The following is a 13904-nucleotide window of genomic DNA, read 5'->3' on the forward strand; positions in this document are numbered from 1 at the left end:
AAAATAGGGAAAAAACAAGTTTAGTTAGGGTAACTTACATAGAAAGTCTGGTCTTGGTGACTATTTGTAATTTTCATTTGGTGGCTATTTGTAATTTTCCTTTGAAAAAATCCATTTTGTGATATTTAAAAAAAATGCAAACAAAAGGAAGTAAAATGTAACTATGGAAAAACATATTCACCAATCTTTACTGAATACATCTAAATCAAGAAAAATTTGTATAGCATGGCTTTATTCTTTATTATATTATTTTATTTTTATTTTTTTTTAAGTAACCCAATTGTTACTTAACTCAGGTATTCCGTACAGTAATATATTTTGTTAAAGCACACAAAATCCATCAAAAAATTGCATCTAGCTTATTTAGATGCTTAAATTACCAATCAAAACAAACATATTCAATTACAGAGGAGTATCGACCCATCTAAAACTTCCAAAAATTGGGATGAGCAATTAGTAATCAAGAATTTAACTTTTGGTTTAGTCAATGGCTAAACGAATAATATATGAAGAAACAAACCACTAAAAAATCCTTAGGGGTTTAAAAAATACATAAATGACCAATCCGGTATTACAATGAATCGAATCTCCAAAAAATAAAAAAGTGAAAAAATTAAAAAATGAAAAAAAAGACTAATCACAATTACAATTCTTTTACCTTTTAATCTTCTACTGGTTATATGGTTTAGATTTAACCGGGTACTTTTGTACATATCAATATCTCTATCAATATTTAGTAAGGGTGGAAGTAGCAATTTGGATAAATGAACACTTATTCAAGTATCTATATCAATATCTAATAAGAGTAGAAGTAGCCATTTGGATAAATGAACACGAACTCAAGATAGTTGTTTTTATTATAACATGCTGGTTAAACAACTCTCTTCGGAAGGAGCAATTTGGATAAATGAACCCGGAGAAGTAGCAATTTGGATAAATGAACCCTGAAGTAGCAATTTGGATAAATGAACTCGGAGAAATAGCAATTTGGATAAATGAACCCATACTCAAGTATCTATATCAATATCTAGTAGAGATGGAAGTAGCCATTCGAATAAATGAATAGGGACGGAAGATAGTTGGATTCAAGTATCTATATCAATATCTAGTAAAAGTGGAAGCAGCCATTTGGATAAGTGAATACAGACGCAAGATAATTGTTTTTAAATAATGATATTACAATAGGCTGGTTAAACAACTCTCCCCGGTTGAAGTTTCTCCAACGTCTTCCTCTCTCATGGTTGAACAATTCTCTGGATTGAAGTTTCATCGTCTTCCGCTCGCATGAAGTTTTTTTTTTTCATCTTTCCTCCCTCATGTCTTCTTTTTACTTTTCATTGGTAGTAAAAACCTCACCGGAGTAGTTTGGCTAGAATAGTTTGGTAGTAAAAACCTCACCGGAGTAGTTTGGCTAGAATAGTTTGGCTAACTGAGTAGTGTGGTGAGCACTAGGGATTGAATTTCAGTAAGAAACTCCTTATACAAATCAAAATTATCCAATAAAAACGGAAAAAAGTATGCACAAAATTGATAAAAGTTGAGGATTTTTTCAATTAAGTGAAAATAAAAGTATATTTCTGAAATTTTCCTACAATTAATTTAAATAAAAGACCAACATACTCTAACAAAATTAAAAAAATTAGAAGTATTTTAGTCATTTTTTATTTAAAGAAAAAAATTTTGGTCTCTTGTACAAATGTCAAAAGGGTGAGACAGTTGAGTTCCCATAATTTGTACTTAGTGCGATGTTTATGAAAGTACATAAAATTAAAATGCGATATGCACTAACAAAAAGTAGAACTTGAACAACTTGGCGAAAAAAGAAAGTTGAACATAAATGTAAAATATAAAATATATGTGATTATTTTTTAATATTAATAATAAAATCAGAAATATACCGTAAATATTAATCACCATGATAATGATATTTAAATATTTAGTATAATATAATATTCGTATAATAATTTAATTACTAGAATAATCATGAGACATTGTATATAACAATCATAATAATAATATATAATTAAAAGAAGCATTATATAGTAATACTATATTGATAATCAACTATTTTTATAGCATAATATTTGTCCTTTAATAATAACACAATATAATATGCTATATATAGTATATTACAGGGAAATTTATATCGATACTGGTTTTTTAAATCGTTATAACAAAATGGCCCTAAAATAGGTCGTTATTGCTCAAAGAGAAGCCCCTCTCGAAATTTTTTATTTTTCTTGTGATAAATTTCGCCGATCTGTTGTTCCTACGAACCTACCGCGGTTAGAACTAATTTTTTAAAAGGTTTAAAGCATTTATACGTTTGTTTAAAGCGGGTTAGATGTTTTAAAGATGTTCCTACGATCCTACCGCGTTTAGAACTCATTTTTCAAAAGGTTTAAGCATTTATATGTTTGTTTAAAGCGGTTTAGATGTTTTAAACGTTTAAGGTATCTATATCTCTGTTTAAGCCGGTTTGATGTTTCTAACATAGAACTGCATTTAGGGCTCATTTTTTAAAGGATGTCTGATATTTCTAACATCGAAAGACCTCTTTTTTTTTTAAGGTTTAAGATTGTCCGATATTTCTAACGTTTAGATCTCATTGTTTTTAAGGTTTAAGGCGGTCTAAGGAAACCTTCAAATAAAATAAAAAATGAGGAGAGAAGTACCTCCCCATAAATATCTTATATTTTTTAACCATCATGTAATAATGGTCAAAATAAAGCGGTACAGACATAATTTTCCTTATAATATAACACAATACAATACAACAATTTAAAATAAATATCAATATATTATGAAAAAGTTTTTATACAGCCAAGGCTATAAACAAGCTCAACTCAAAAATTTCACTAGATGAGGTTATTTTGATGCCAAATATCTTCAAATTGATTATCTCGATATCAAGATGCATGAATATGAAAAAAAAAAGAGATTTTAAGATTTGGAAATAAAGAATCTTGTATGCGTTTTTTTACTATAAATTTTCAATATTTTCAAGTTTTCATAGATCTACTTAATCTACACTATTTTTAAAGCTTTAATTTTTATAATTAGAGATGAAACTATATTTTAAGGCTATCACAAAGATTCTCAGCATTGAAACCACATTTCTCAATGCTATTTGAAGGCGAGATTTACTTTGATTGTTTTGAGCCTCACCTCTATACAAACCGCACCCATTTATTTTAGTATAGTAATAATAACTTACCTTAATAAATTTGTAATGTTATAATTTGGTTATTTTTTAATATTTTTAAAATAAATCATTATGAAGAATATAAATGATTGAAAAGTGAATATGGTTTATGGAATTGATTTATATATTATACTAAATAAATATACATTTTTTAGGGAAATGGTTTTAATGAGTCAGTTGTCCCCTACCAAAATTTAACTTAAACATGGATTTTAGATCCAAATAACTTTATAGTCTCATTCACAATGATTATGAATCGGAGAAAAAAAAAACAAAAAAAAATCTAAAAATGATTTTCCTTGTTTTTGTACTGGACCTTTTAGTTTTTGGCAGAGGACAGCTCGTTGATGCGATAAATATTTTTCTATTTTTATTTCCTCATTCCTTTTTGTAGATCATAATATTTATATATTTCTCTTAGTATATCAAGTTTAATAATTAATTCATATAGTTTGTTTATTCATAATGATAAATAAGGAAGCGCAGATTATTCACAACAATTGTTTAATCTCATTGGACTTTTTTAGGACATTACATTAAAGCATTGAAAAAAAACTAAATATATAAGTTATTTCTAGAATCATCAACAGAAATATATTAAATACTTACCCCTTTTTCAGTCTACTCCAATTTCTCAAAGCTTTAATATTTGAAATATAGGGCACATATTTAAATTACTATTGCATGATAATCTGGAGTTTTATACACAACAATTAAAACGAAAATCATGTCGATACTCACGGGATAAGCATGTTGAAGGTCATGTTAAAAGGCATCTGTCACAAGATTCTCATTTCAAAGGGATTTTGCAGTAAGCATCTAACGTTGACAATAGCAAGAGCCTCACAAAATAGAAGACATATTTTATTGAAAGAGTTATAAAAGTTTTAATTTATTACTTTTTAGGTATTTCATTTGTTACAAAACAATTATATTTAATATTAACTTAAGGGATTGACATGTGTCTTGGAAATGATGTACGGCATGTAACCTTCAAATGGAAGAATTTGGTATCATGTAGGGTATCTTTCTACTTTTGAACAAAAGCAATCTTATCTTTTTACGATAGAGAAAGATATTTTATTTATTAGATATTTTAAAATTGGAAAGAGAAAATCCATGTACTTTGAGAGATTTTAAGAGAGAATTAAAATTGATGAAAAAAAGTATATTTTTATTTACAACTAGTTAACAATAAATATATTACTCATAAATAATTATTTAAATAAATACTAAACTTCTAAGTTTGCACTTTTCATTAGTTGAGTATTTGAATACGTGTGCAATATGCGACACTCCAAGAGACGGTAGATGTAGATGAATATCTAAATTTAATGAGTGCTTCATATACAAAAGATAAATATTTGAGTAGACAATCTCTAATTTTTATAACACATATATTTTGCTCCTTGGGTAGCATAGTATTCATTTACACCCTTGAACAAAAGAATTATTTAGGACTTTTCTTATCTCAAATTTTAAGAAGCTTATTATTATTTTCAAAAGATAAAAAGCATAGATTTTGAGTTTTTTAACTCTTAGATCTCGCACTTCAAGAATTTAGAGAAAAGTCATAGATCTCGCACTTCAAGAATTTAGATTTTGAAGTCTCTAACATTTAGATCTCACCATCCAAGAATTGGACGGTCTCTATTCAATCTTGAGGCATTATTTTTCAAGCACAACAAGAAGGTGATTTAGAAAAAAAAAAAAATTATTGAAATGAGTCTATGGGTTGAAGGTGTTACATCACCCAAACTTGGGGTGCTAAAGGTACTCCTCGATTAGGTTTACCCGAGGGAATAAATAGATATTATACTCTCACAAGAGTACGAAGTGTTTTGGTGCTTCCAAAAGGAGCATATTATACTCGCAAGAGTACGAAATGTTTTGGTACTTCAAAAAAATGCATGATCAATTTCTTATGGAAACAGTTTACCATTGAAAACAAAAAGTACACAATATATTCTGCAAAGGAATTGTATTCTAGGTTTTTTTTTTTTTTTTACAATGATACAACATATACATACCCACCTACGTCAACTTATATTCTAGGGTCCAACTACCCAACTACGTCAACTTGTATTCTAGGACTACGTCTACTTGTATTCTACGTCAACTTGTATTCTAGGGTTTGCCATGCAATCCTGCATGGGCTTGACATTCTTTATGCAAAAAAAATTAACAGGGATTCATTTTTAAGGGACAAATAAATTCATTTTTTTGTATAAATGATAGGAACAGGATGATCATCCTCCATATATAAAAGATAAATAGCCTATTTTTACAACCCCTTAAAATTAACACCCTAGAACCGAATGAAAAAACCGCATGCCCTACAATAGCGCAGAGACCATAGAATTATCTGGCCACAAATGTGTTTAGATATTCAAAATCTATTACTTTACTAAAATACTCTAGTGATTATTGGACCTGCAATCTATTACTTCCTCTAAAATATCTATAACTTCCTCTATGCTGATTAATGGCAATAACACCCTCCACTACAACGTCATTTGCCAAATGTAAATTTTAATCCATCTCCCTCAATCCAATTAAAAGGAAAACCAAAATTTCCCTTTCGAGATTGTATTCTATAGCCATTAGATATCACATTCGATAGCTTGAGGAGTTCACAAAGATCAAAAAATTTATTTTTGAACTTTGAATATAATCAATGATAATCATTACAACCACCAAATTCAAAATATAAAAATAATTGTGATTTTCATGTAGCAAAAGTAAATGATCTCTTTATAGACATTTCATTAACACGTGAGTGACATGGATTTATTCAATACTGACACCCAGAAGCAAAGAAGCTGATTTAGAAGAAATTTTCAAACCGAAATTTGGAGATCCCATTTGAGCACCAAATGAGTATATTTCCAATAAAAACTCCAAAAAATAAAAATATGTATTACAGAGATTTTGCCCCAATGTAATGAATGAATCATTTCGCATAAGTATAAAAATTATTGCACAATTAGAATGAGACTAAGATGCATCTGCACGCCAAACCAGAATCAAATACAGGAGAACAAGATGTATTTGAGAGACAGAGAGACCACTTCACATTAATACTCAAAACACATAAATGAATATGGCATGCCTGTGCATTCTGTCCCTCTAAATCTACTCTCCATAAAACTACATTTAGTCTGCCTCGCCGAAATTCCTCTGCAAAAGCTTCATGAAAATGCATACATAAGGGCATAGCCTCTGAAAACTCTTCATGAAAATGCGTGCATAAAAGAATATGCCCTAAACACCACTCAGAGTAGTGGTCCCTCTCTCTAGTTTGAGTTATCAGTGAACTCACTACCTACCATCCTCTGAAAGAAGCGAGCTCAAGTACTCGGATGCATTATCTAGGCTAGAAGCTCGACTAAGTGGAGCCACCCTTTTTCTCAGTAGGGATTCGATGCCACTAAACAATGGCTTACGCCCACCTTTAGGCCGCGATCTGAACTGTTCGTCCAACTCCACAAAGTCATCCTGACCAGCAGTGCAACACAGGATCAGTAGATACACATTCAAAGAAACAGTCATGGAAAAAGAATAGCACATCAAACACAGGTTGGAAGATATGATTTGATTTATAATCTAGGTCTGTTTCAATATGCTATACTGCATTTGCATTGGGCTGGAGAGAGGAATTCATCTCAAATAAAGAAAAAAAAGGACACATTAATTTATGCAAGATAAAACATCCCAACAAAAAAAATTTCTCTGAAACAACCAGTCAGGATCAAAGAAAATGAAACATGTGATCACTAGAATGTAAATTACAATGAATTCCTGTAGACATTACAATTATAATTACAAAGAACTACAAATCCAAACGACAATGAAATACTATTGAATAATTATTATCACGAAAATAGGAGAAAGAATATCCAAAATTGGGATTTCAATCTGCAAGTGTTTGGAGACTCACATGAATATAAACATGAGACTTCTCATGATTATCACGCACATGCTTGTAAGGGAACTTGCGACCACAATGCGGTTCTCTACAGGTAAAGGGCCGCAGCTCAAGGTGAACTGCTTTCTCATGCTTCTTCAAGTTCGATATCTGCAATTCAACCAACTAAAAAACTTAAAGCAACAAAAAAACTCATAAAATTAAGGAGAACTCCACTAGCAAAAGCAAAAATCGTGGAAGGTTAGAACTGGAGAATATCCTTAAGCTTGGGTGAGGCAAAGCATAAAGAGCAGTGCATATAAGTGGGTGACCTTTTCATTCAGAAGTACATAAATATAAAACATGATGGAGATAAAGAAAAAACAGAGAACGGTGCTAAAAAGGTGCAAAACTAGAAATAAAGGGAATCATTAATCAGATGATCAGATAATCATCACATCATATAAATACATAAATTTACAACATGAAATAATCAAAGCTATATTATTTATTTGATGTTGCATACATGTCCTTTTTACAATCTTAATATCGGGTTTCTTAAAGGAAAATAGAGTTATGAAATTAGAAACTCACGGTTGTAAAGATATGACAGCATCCCCGGACAGGGCACTTGATTCGTTCAATGGAGACTTTATTATCATGGGTACGAAGGTGCCTCTTCATGTTCTTCTTCAGCTGTCGGCTCCCACATACTTCACATAGCACGTATCGGTGGTTAGACTTCAGATGCTCCCTGAGAGCTTCAATGTTAGTGAAGTGCTTCATGCACTCTGGATCACAACAAATTACCTCCACTGAATCAAGCTTGACTGCACCCACAGAAATCAAAGTCATGAATGATTGCAGGGGCATTAAAGAACAAAGGAAAGGAAAGTAATCTAGGAAAAAGATACCAGAAAATCCAAAGAAAGCGATTCGGAAAATGCAAAACAAAAGAACCCAAACAATCATATCTGATTCCTACACAAATAGAACTGGAGACTTGCAAATACAGAAAAAAATGAAAATAAAATGGTAAGCACTAGCCTACAAGTCCAAGGATTTAAGTATAATGCAGAATAAGAGAATAATTATCTAAAATTTCCACTTTTCTTTCAAGTGACCTCTAAATATCAAAAAGAGCCAAGTTTTTTTTATTTAGGTAGTTCAAGTGGGATGGGGTCTCTTATTTATGGTAGAAATGGAATTTAAGATATCATGTTGAGGCGACCCACCACCTAGCTTTATCCCATTCTCTAAAAAAAATACAAAAAAAAAAAAAGTATCAAGTTATTATCCAAGCCTTATCCCAATTATTTGGGGTAAGACTGTTCATGATAAGATGTGGCAAAGTTTTATGCTAGCTACCTACCAAACACAACTCACCTCTTTTACTCAGGCCAAGCTAGGGAAGAAAAAGTTTAAAGTCCTCACTCTTATTAAAGGGGTATATATATTTCATATAAAAGATACTACAAAACGCCTATAGGTGAAAATGAACAGTGATTTCGTCTACCCTCAACACCATTCAAACTTCATCGCAGGGTCACAGTTGTGTCGTAGTGTTTCAATTTTCATTTTTTTTTTTACTAATCGGAATGATCTGAAATTTCGAACATGTGTACATCTTAATGAGGCTTATTTTGGTCAATTTTTATTTTACAAATAATTTTTTTCATAATTTTATTAGGTACGCCTCGCTAAGACATACACCCGCTCCAAATTTCAAGTAATTTGAATTTGTAGAAAAAAAATAAAAATTGAAGCACTACCGGCCAATTGTGACCCCCTGTGATAAAGTTTGGATGGTGATGAAGGTAGGCGAAATCACTGTTCATTTTCGTCTATAGACGTTGGGAAGACTTTCCATATATATATATATATATATATATATATATATATATATATATAAAGGGAAAAGATCTTGTCAGCCCATGGGCTGATAGCTACAGTGTCAGGCCCATATTGAATCTAGGCCCAATCCAATGGTCAAGACATCATTTTGTATTTGAATTTTCATTTTATTTTTGTACAAATCCAAATCACTTGAAATTTTGAGCGTCTATTCTAAAAACTACTAGAATCTAATAAAAATATGAAAAAAATATAAATTGACTAAAATACCCCCAAAACTTTTTGGGGGTAGTTTGGTCAATATATATTTTTTGTATTATTTTAAAAATATTTTTATTAGGTGTGCCTTGATGAGTAGAATCTACATCTAAATTTTCAAGTGATTTGGATTTGTAGAAAAAAAATGAAATTTCAAATACGAAATAAAGTCGTGACCGTCAGATCGGCCCAAATTCAATCTGGGCCATTGGCTGACATTGTAGCGGTCAGCTCGTGGGCTAACAGCACCCATTCCCATATATATATATATATATATATATATATATATATATATATATATATATATATATATATAGAGAGAGAGAGAGAGAGAGAGAGAATACATCAAAATGCCCATATAAGTGAAGTTCTACTGTACTTAACCAACGGCTCATCACTATCCAAATCCATCACACGGTCACGGCTACTATCTGATAGTGTTTGAATTTTAATACGTTTTTTTATAAATCAGATTTATACGAAATTAACCAAAATAAAAAAGTAAAAAAATAATTGTCAAAACATAAAATGATAAAAATGCCTCTAAAACTATAGAGGGGGCATTATGGTCATTTTCATCATTCAAAATATTTTTTCATATTTTATTCAGGCACCTCACTAAGGCGTACACACCCACAAAATTTAAAATTGATATGATTTGTAAAAAGATTATTAAAATTCAAACAGTATTAGATAGTCGTGACCGTACGATGGACTAAACCATTAACTAAACTCAATCAAAAAAGAAATGTGAATTGAAATAATTTTGAAATTTTCCATACTTACCATGTGATTCTTCATGCTTTCTAAGCTTTGACTCATATTTGAATGCCTTCCCACATTCAGGTTCTTGACATACATGTGGCAGAGGATCCTGTCCACTACATGATGGAGACTCTTTGCTGTGATGTTCTTCTATATGGCGTTTTACGTTGCCCTGGTAAGTGAATTTGTGATTACAGTTATCCACAGGACACTCAAAAAATTTGCCCTCGTGCTTAAGAAGATGTCGGGTCAAGTGATCTTTCCTCCTATAACTGCTATGGCAACCATCTACAGGGCAAGTAAATGGTCTCTGCAACAATTGAAGTTGGGCATATATTAGAAATGCCATAAATGTACAAAGTCCGAAGAGCATATAACTGCTATGGCAACCATCTACAGGGCAAGTAAATGGTCTCTGCAACAATTGAAGTTGGGCATATATTAGAACTGCCATAAATGTACAAAGTCCGAAGAGCATATTATGAACATATTTGGAGCTTCCAAGACATAGTTAATTTAAAAGAAAAGGATGCCCAATACACAAAACTCCATTACAATACCTTACAGCTCTATTTTTTGTACGTAAAGGTTGAAAGAAAAGAAAACAAACCTCCGCGTGAATATGGGGTAAAGATAACTACTTGATGGAGCTTCACAGGTGGTCCCCCACTCTGATACTAGTCCATTCAAGACCAAAACCACCCCTTCGCATTTTGGAGTTCTATACATGGGATCCAATGCTTCACACGGCTTACTCAATTCCTGAAACCCAAACTCCACACAACCACCTAATTAACCAAACATAGTCGTCAAATCACATTAAGTACAAGAACAATAAAGGCACATTGGTTAAATAAAAGAACGTGCGATAAAAAATGAACAAAAAGTTCATAACCCTATCAATCCTGATTCTCTTAAATAACAAAGAAACTGGAAGTTCCCAAAGGATGGGTCAAAAAGTATCAACTTTGAGACTGAATTTTTTTTTTTCTTTTTTCTGATGTGACCTTTTAAACATTCACCCCCTTAAAAGAAAAAACTCCTTCAATGCAGAGGGTTCACATTAAAAGGAGAACTTTCCAATCAGTTCCTGAACCCTCATAAACAAAAAAACAACATAGATAATTTTTTTTACTCCTTAATTACCATAGAGAATGCAGCGAATTTCAATGCCATTTTTCATTAAAAACAGAATTCGCCTCGTAAACAACAAAAATAAATTTTACTGTATTAAAGAATTTGCCTCATACATTTTTTGAGTAGAGTACTTTGCCTCATACATTTTGAAAACACCTATCAGCTCATTTTGTTATATCGGTCCATACAGGCCAATAACTAAACACCCATCTGAACCAGTTAATCAATTCACATAACAGGAAGTTCAGATTGCTTACAAGACCTTATCATATTGCCATAAATAAACAGCGAGTAAATTCAATTGTTTTTTCATGAAGATGTTAAATGACAATTCAATCAATTCTTGGATTCAAGATATAAAAATTTATCCTGCATCAGCACCATTTCTGTGGTTCATAATATTTAACCACATTGATTAAATGGGCTAAATCAGCGTGACACCAAAATTAACCAAACTACATTCAAACGAAAAAAATACCTCTTACTAAAACATTAAAAAGCAAAAAAAAAAAATTGCCACAGCCAAACAGTATGAAGCCCATTATGGCAGACACAGAGTATTTATAGACATAAAGTAAAGCAATAAAAAGAACGCAGGAAAATTACAATTTATTTTCCAACTATAAGGGGAATCATCATATCCATTTAGAAAAAAGAATTTCATCTCATCGAAGAAAAACCAGAATAAACAGGCTTGAGTCATCACAGAGGAGAAGGAGAATTGAATGTAAAAGGGAATTTAGTCCTCGGAAGTAACAAAAACAAGAACAAAAAAAAAAAAAATCATAATTGAGGAGCAAGTTGGTTATAAATATACCTCTAATGAATGGCCCTGCTTATGCTGTTTAAGATAAGCTGGCTTTCGAAAACAGGCACCACAATCCTCGCATGCCAGCTTCAGTCTCTTATTTTCCAAGATCTCCTCTTCATCTTTTTCGACCTCATTAACTTCATCCTAAATATGAGAGATGTAAAACAACCACAATATTTCAGTTAGTTTCAGGAGAACACAATAGAGATACAATGTATTTGTATTAACTACAATATATTTTTGTAAAGAAGATTAACTTTTATAAATGAAAGTAAGAATATATTTTATTAAATAACCCGCAATATGGGACCTCAGACTAGTGGTAGAGGGAGATAGTAAGAGAAAGAGACAGAGAGGGGTACAGTAGAGACATAAAATAAATAAACCAAGTGAGAAGGAAACTCAAACAGGTATTAAGCTGTGGGATGGGAGAGAGGCCTGGGTGTGCAGAGCCCGTGAAAGTCGGAGTGCAGAGCCCGTGAAAGTCCAAGTGAGAGCTTGGACGTTCATGGTCTTCAAAAAAAAGGATTAACTACTTTGTATTTGTATTATCCACTTTACCACAAAAATAGAAAAACTTACATGGTTTACTGCAATAAAGATAGAACTACATGATGAGAGAATCAATGGAGCATTTTCATTTGAGCATTCAAATCCCACTTTTTGGGATTTTTTTTTTATCATCAATTAAATATGTGGCCATTTAATTAATCAGATTGTCAAGATGCCAGTTTTAGATCAAATGCGGCAGATCACTTTCAAGAAAATAAAGTCCGTGATCCTTGACGCAATTAATTCTACAAAAAAAACACGGAATACTGAAGAAATAGAGAATAAATCATTAAATGAAGCAATTATATAACGCGTACCTTGTGTTCAGAGAGCATATGAGATCTTATCAGAGGCTTCTTAGACCTGCAAATTCCACAAATATCACAGTAATATCTCCTTACATCCTTAAATATTACTTCTCTTTCCATTTCTCCTCTGCCAATTCCTAGCTCCCAACCTTGACCACAACCAATTAAATGATATTAACTGATTTGGAGGGAACCCAAATCAATCAAAGGATTCCTGCAAGTATCTACGCTTCGATTAAGGGCTTAAGAGAAATTGCTCTATGAAAACCTAGATTCCAGAAGCAAGTGATCAATCTAGGGTTTCTTAAACCCTAAAAGACTAGGGTTTCTTAAACCCTTTAGGTTTCTTAAAAGAAACCTCAAAGATGAAGATATAAAGTTAGGGTTTCTTCTAAAATTGCAGGCTATTTGGCTCAATCTAAAAGAGAGATTCAGACTCTGTATAAACTTTTTCCTTCGTTTAAAGATGAAGGCTATTCGCAGCTAGGGAAGAGATTAACTCGAGCTTTATCTTTATCATTGAGATAAGTGCCCTACAACTCGCTGATGCGAAGCTATCTTCTATTGCTTCGAGCGACTAAAGGAGCAGCTAAGGATTAGGGTTTCTTCAAAGATTGACCGCTGGGATCAGAGCCGATACATTTCGGGCAATCGGACTCTGGCTCTTGGGCAATCGGACCCTGGCTCTTGGAAGAAGTTTGTCAATATGCAATCGGAATCTGGCTCTTGGAACTTATTCAATGCCCTTTAATCAAGAAAAATAAAGTTTATATAAAGCTGCAACCCTAAAATGTAGAATTACGAGTGCACTTCCAAAATCAACGTAAAAATACTTATATTTTCATAAAATTACAAAAAAACTCTAAACTTTCAAAAACCTCATCTACACCTTTCTCACTATTTATGAATTTTTTTAGACGAAAATACCCTTTACAGTAATCTTTCTACCATAATATAAATTTATATATTGCAAGTTCATTAATTAAAATACCGTAAAAATTTTAAGTACTATTATGGTACTTTAAGTACCATACAATTCGAAGCCAATTACGATAAAAATTAAAACCTATTATATCGGCATTTTAAGTATAATAAAAACTAGTTCAT

At 31.8% G+C, this 13904-nt stretch overlaps 1 protein-coding gene and 1 long non-coding RNA gene across 3 annotated transcripts; both read right to left on the reverse strand.

Moving 5' to 3' along the window:
* Positions 1-989: 989 nt before the first annotated feature.
* Positions 990-3891, reverse strand: LOC148779951 (uncharacterized). Its single transcript, XR_016043572.1, has 2 exons — positions 3815-3891; positions 990-1448 (listed from the first exon to the last, which is right to left on the reverse strand). It is a non-coding gene; the product is annotated as an uncharacterized LOC148779951 (long non-coding RNA).
* Positions 3892-6253: 2362 nt separating this feature from the next.
* Positions 6254-13518, reverse strand: LOC18448457 (transcription factor IIIA). Of its 2 annotated transcripts, XM_088850983.1 has the most exons (7): positions 12807-12886; positions 11944-12081; positions 10600-10751; positions 10011-10404; positions 7707-7942; positions 7146-7283; positions 6254-6703 (listed from the first exon to the last, which is right to left on the reverse strand). In XM_088850983.1, exons 4-7 carry the CDS (start codon positions 10360-10362, stop codon positions 6527-6529), a joined length of 903 nt encoding a protein of 300 aa, XP_088707109.1. In that variant the 5' UTR covers positions 10363-10404; positions 10600-10751; positions 11944-12081; positions 12807-12886; the 3' UTR covers positions 6254-6526. The 2 variants fall into 2 exon arrangements, with proteins under 2 accessions (XP_088707109.1, XP_020531805.1); XM_020676146.2 differs by lacking the exon at positions 10600-10751 and having other exon boundaries at positions 10011-10299; positions 12807-13518.
* Positions 13519-13904: the final 386 nt, after the last annotated feature.

Source organism: Amborella trichopoda, chromosome 11, assembly GCF_054954075.1.
Source record: "Amborella trichopoda isolate Santa Cruz 75 chromosome 11, AtrichopodaSantaCruz75HAP2 v2.0, whole genome shotgun sequence".
Lineage (NCBI taxonomy): Eukaryota > Viridiplantae > Streptophyta > Magnoliopsida > Amborellales > Amborellaceae > Amborella > Amborella trichopoda.

Bases quoted from the DNA above. Each gene is read 5' to 3' on its own strand.
- LOC18448457 (XM_020676146.2), bottom strand. From the start codon at position 12,917: ATGGAAAGAGAAGTAATATTTAAGGATGTAAGGAGATATTACTGTGAT. The intron at 12,082-12,806 runs GTACGCGTTATA...TCTCATATTTAG, and splicing joins ATATGCTCTCTGAACACAAG to GATGAAGTTAATGAGGTCGA. The intron at 7,284-7,706 runs GTGAGTTTCTAA...GTTGAATTGCAG, and splicing joins GCTGTCATATCTTTACAACC to ATATCGAACTTGAAGAAGCA.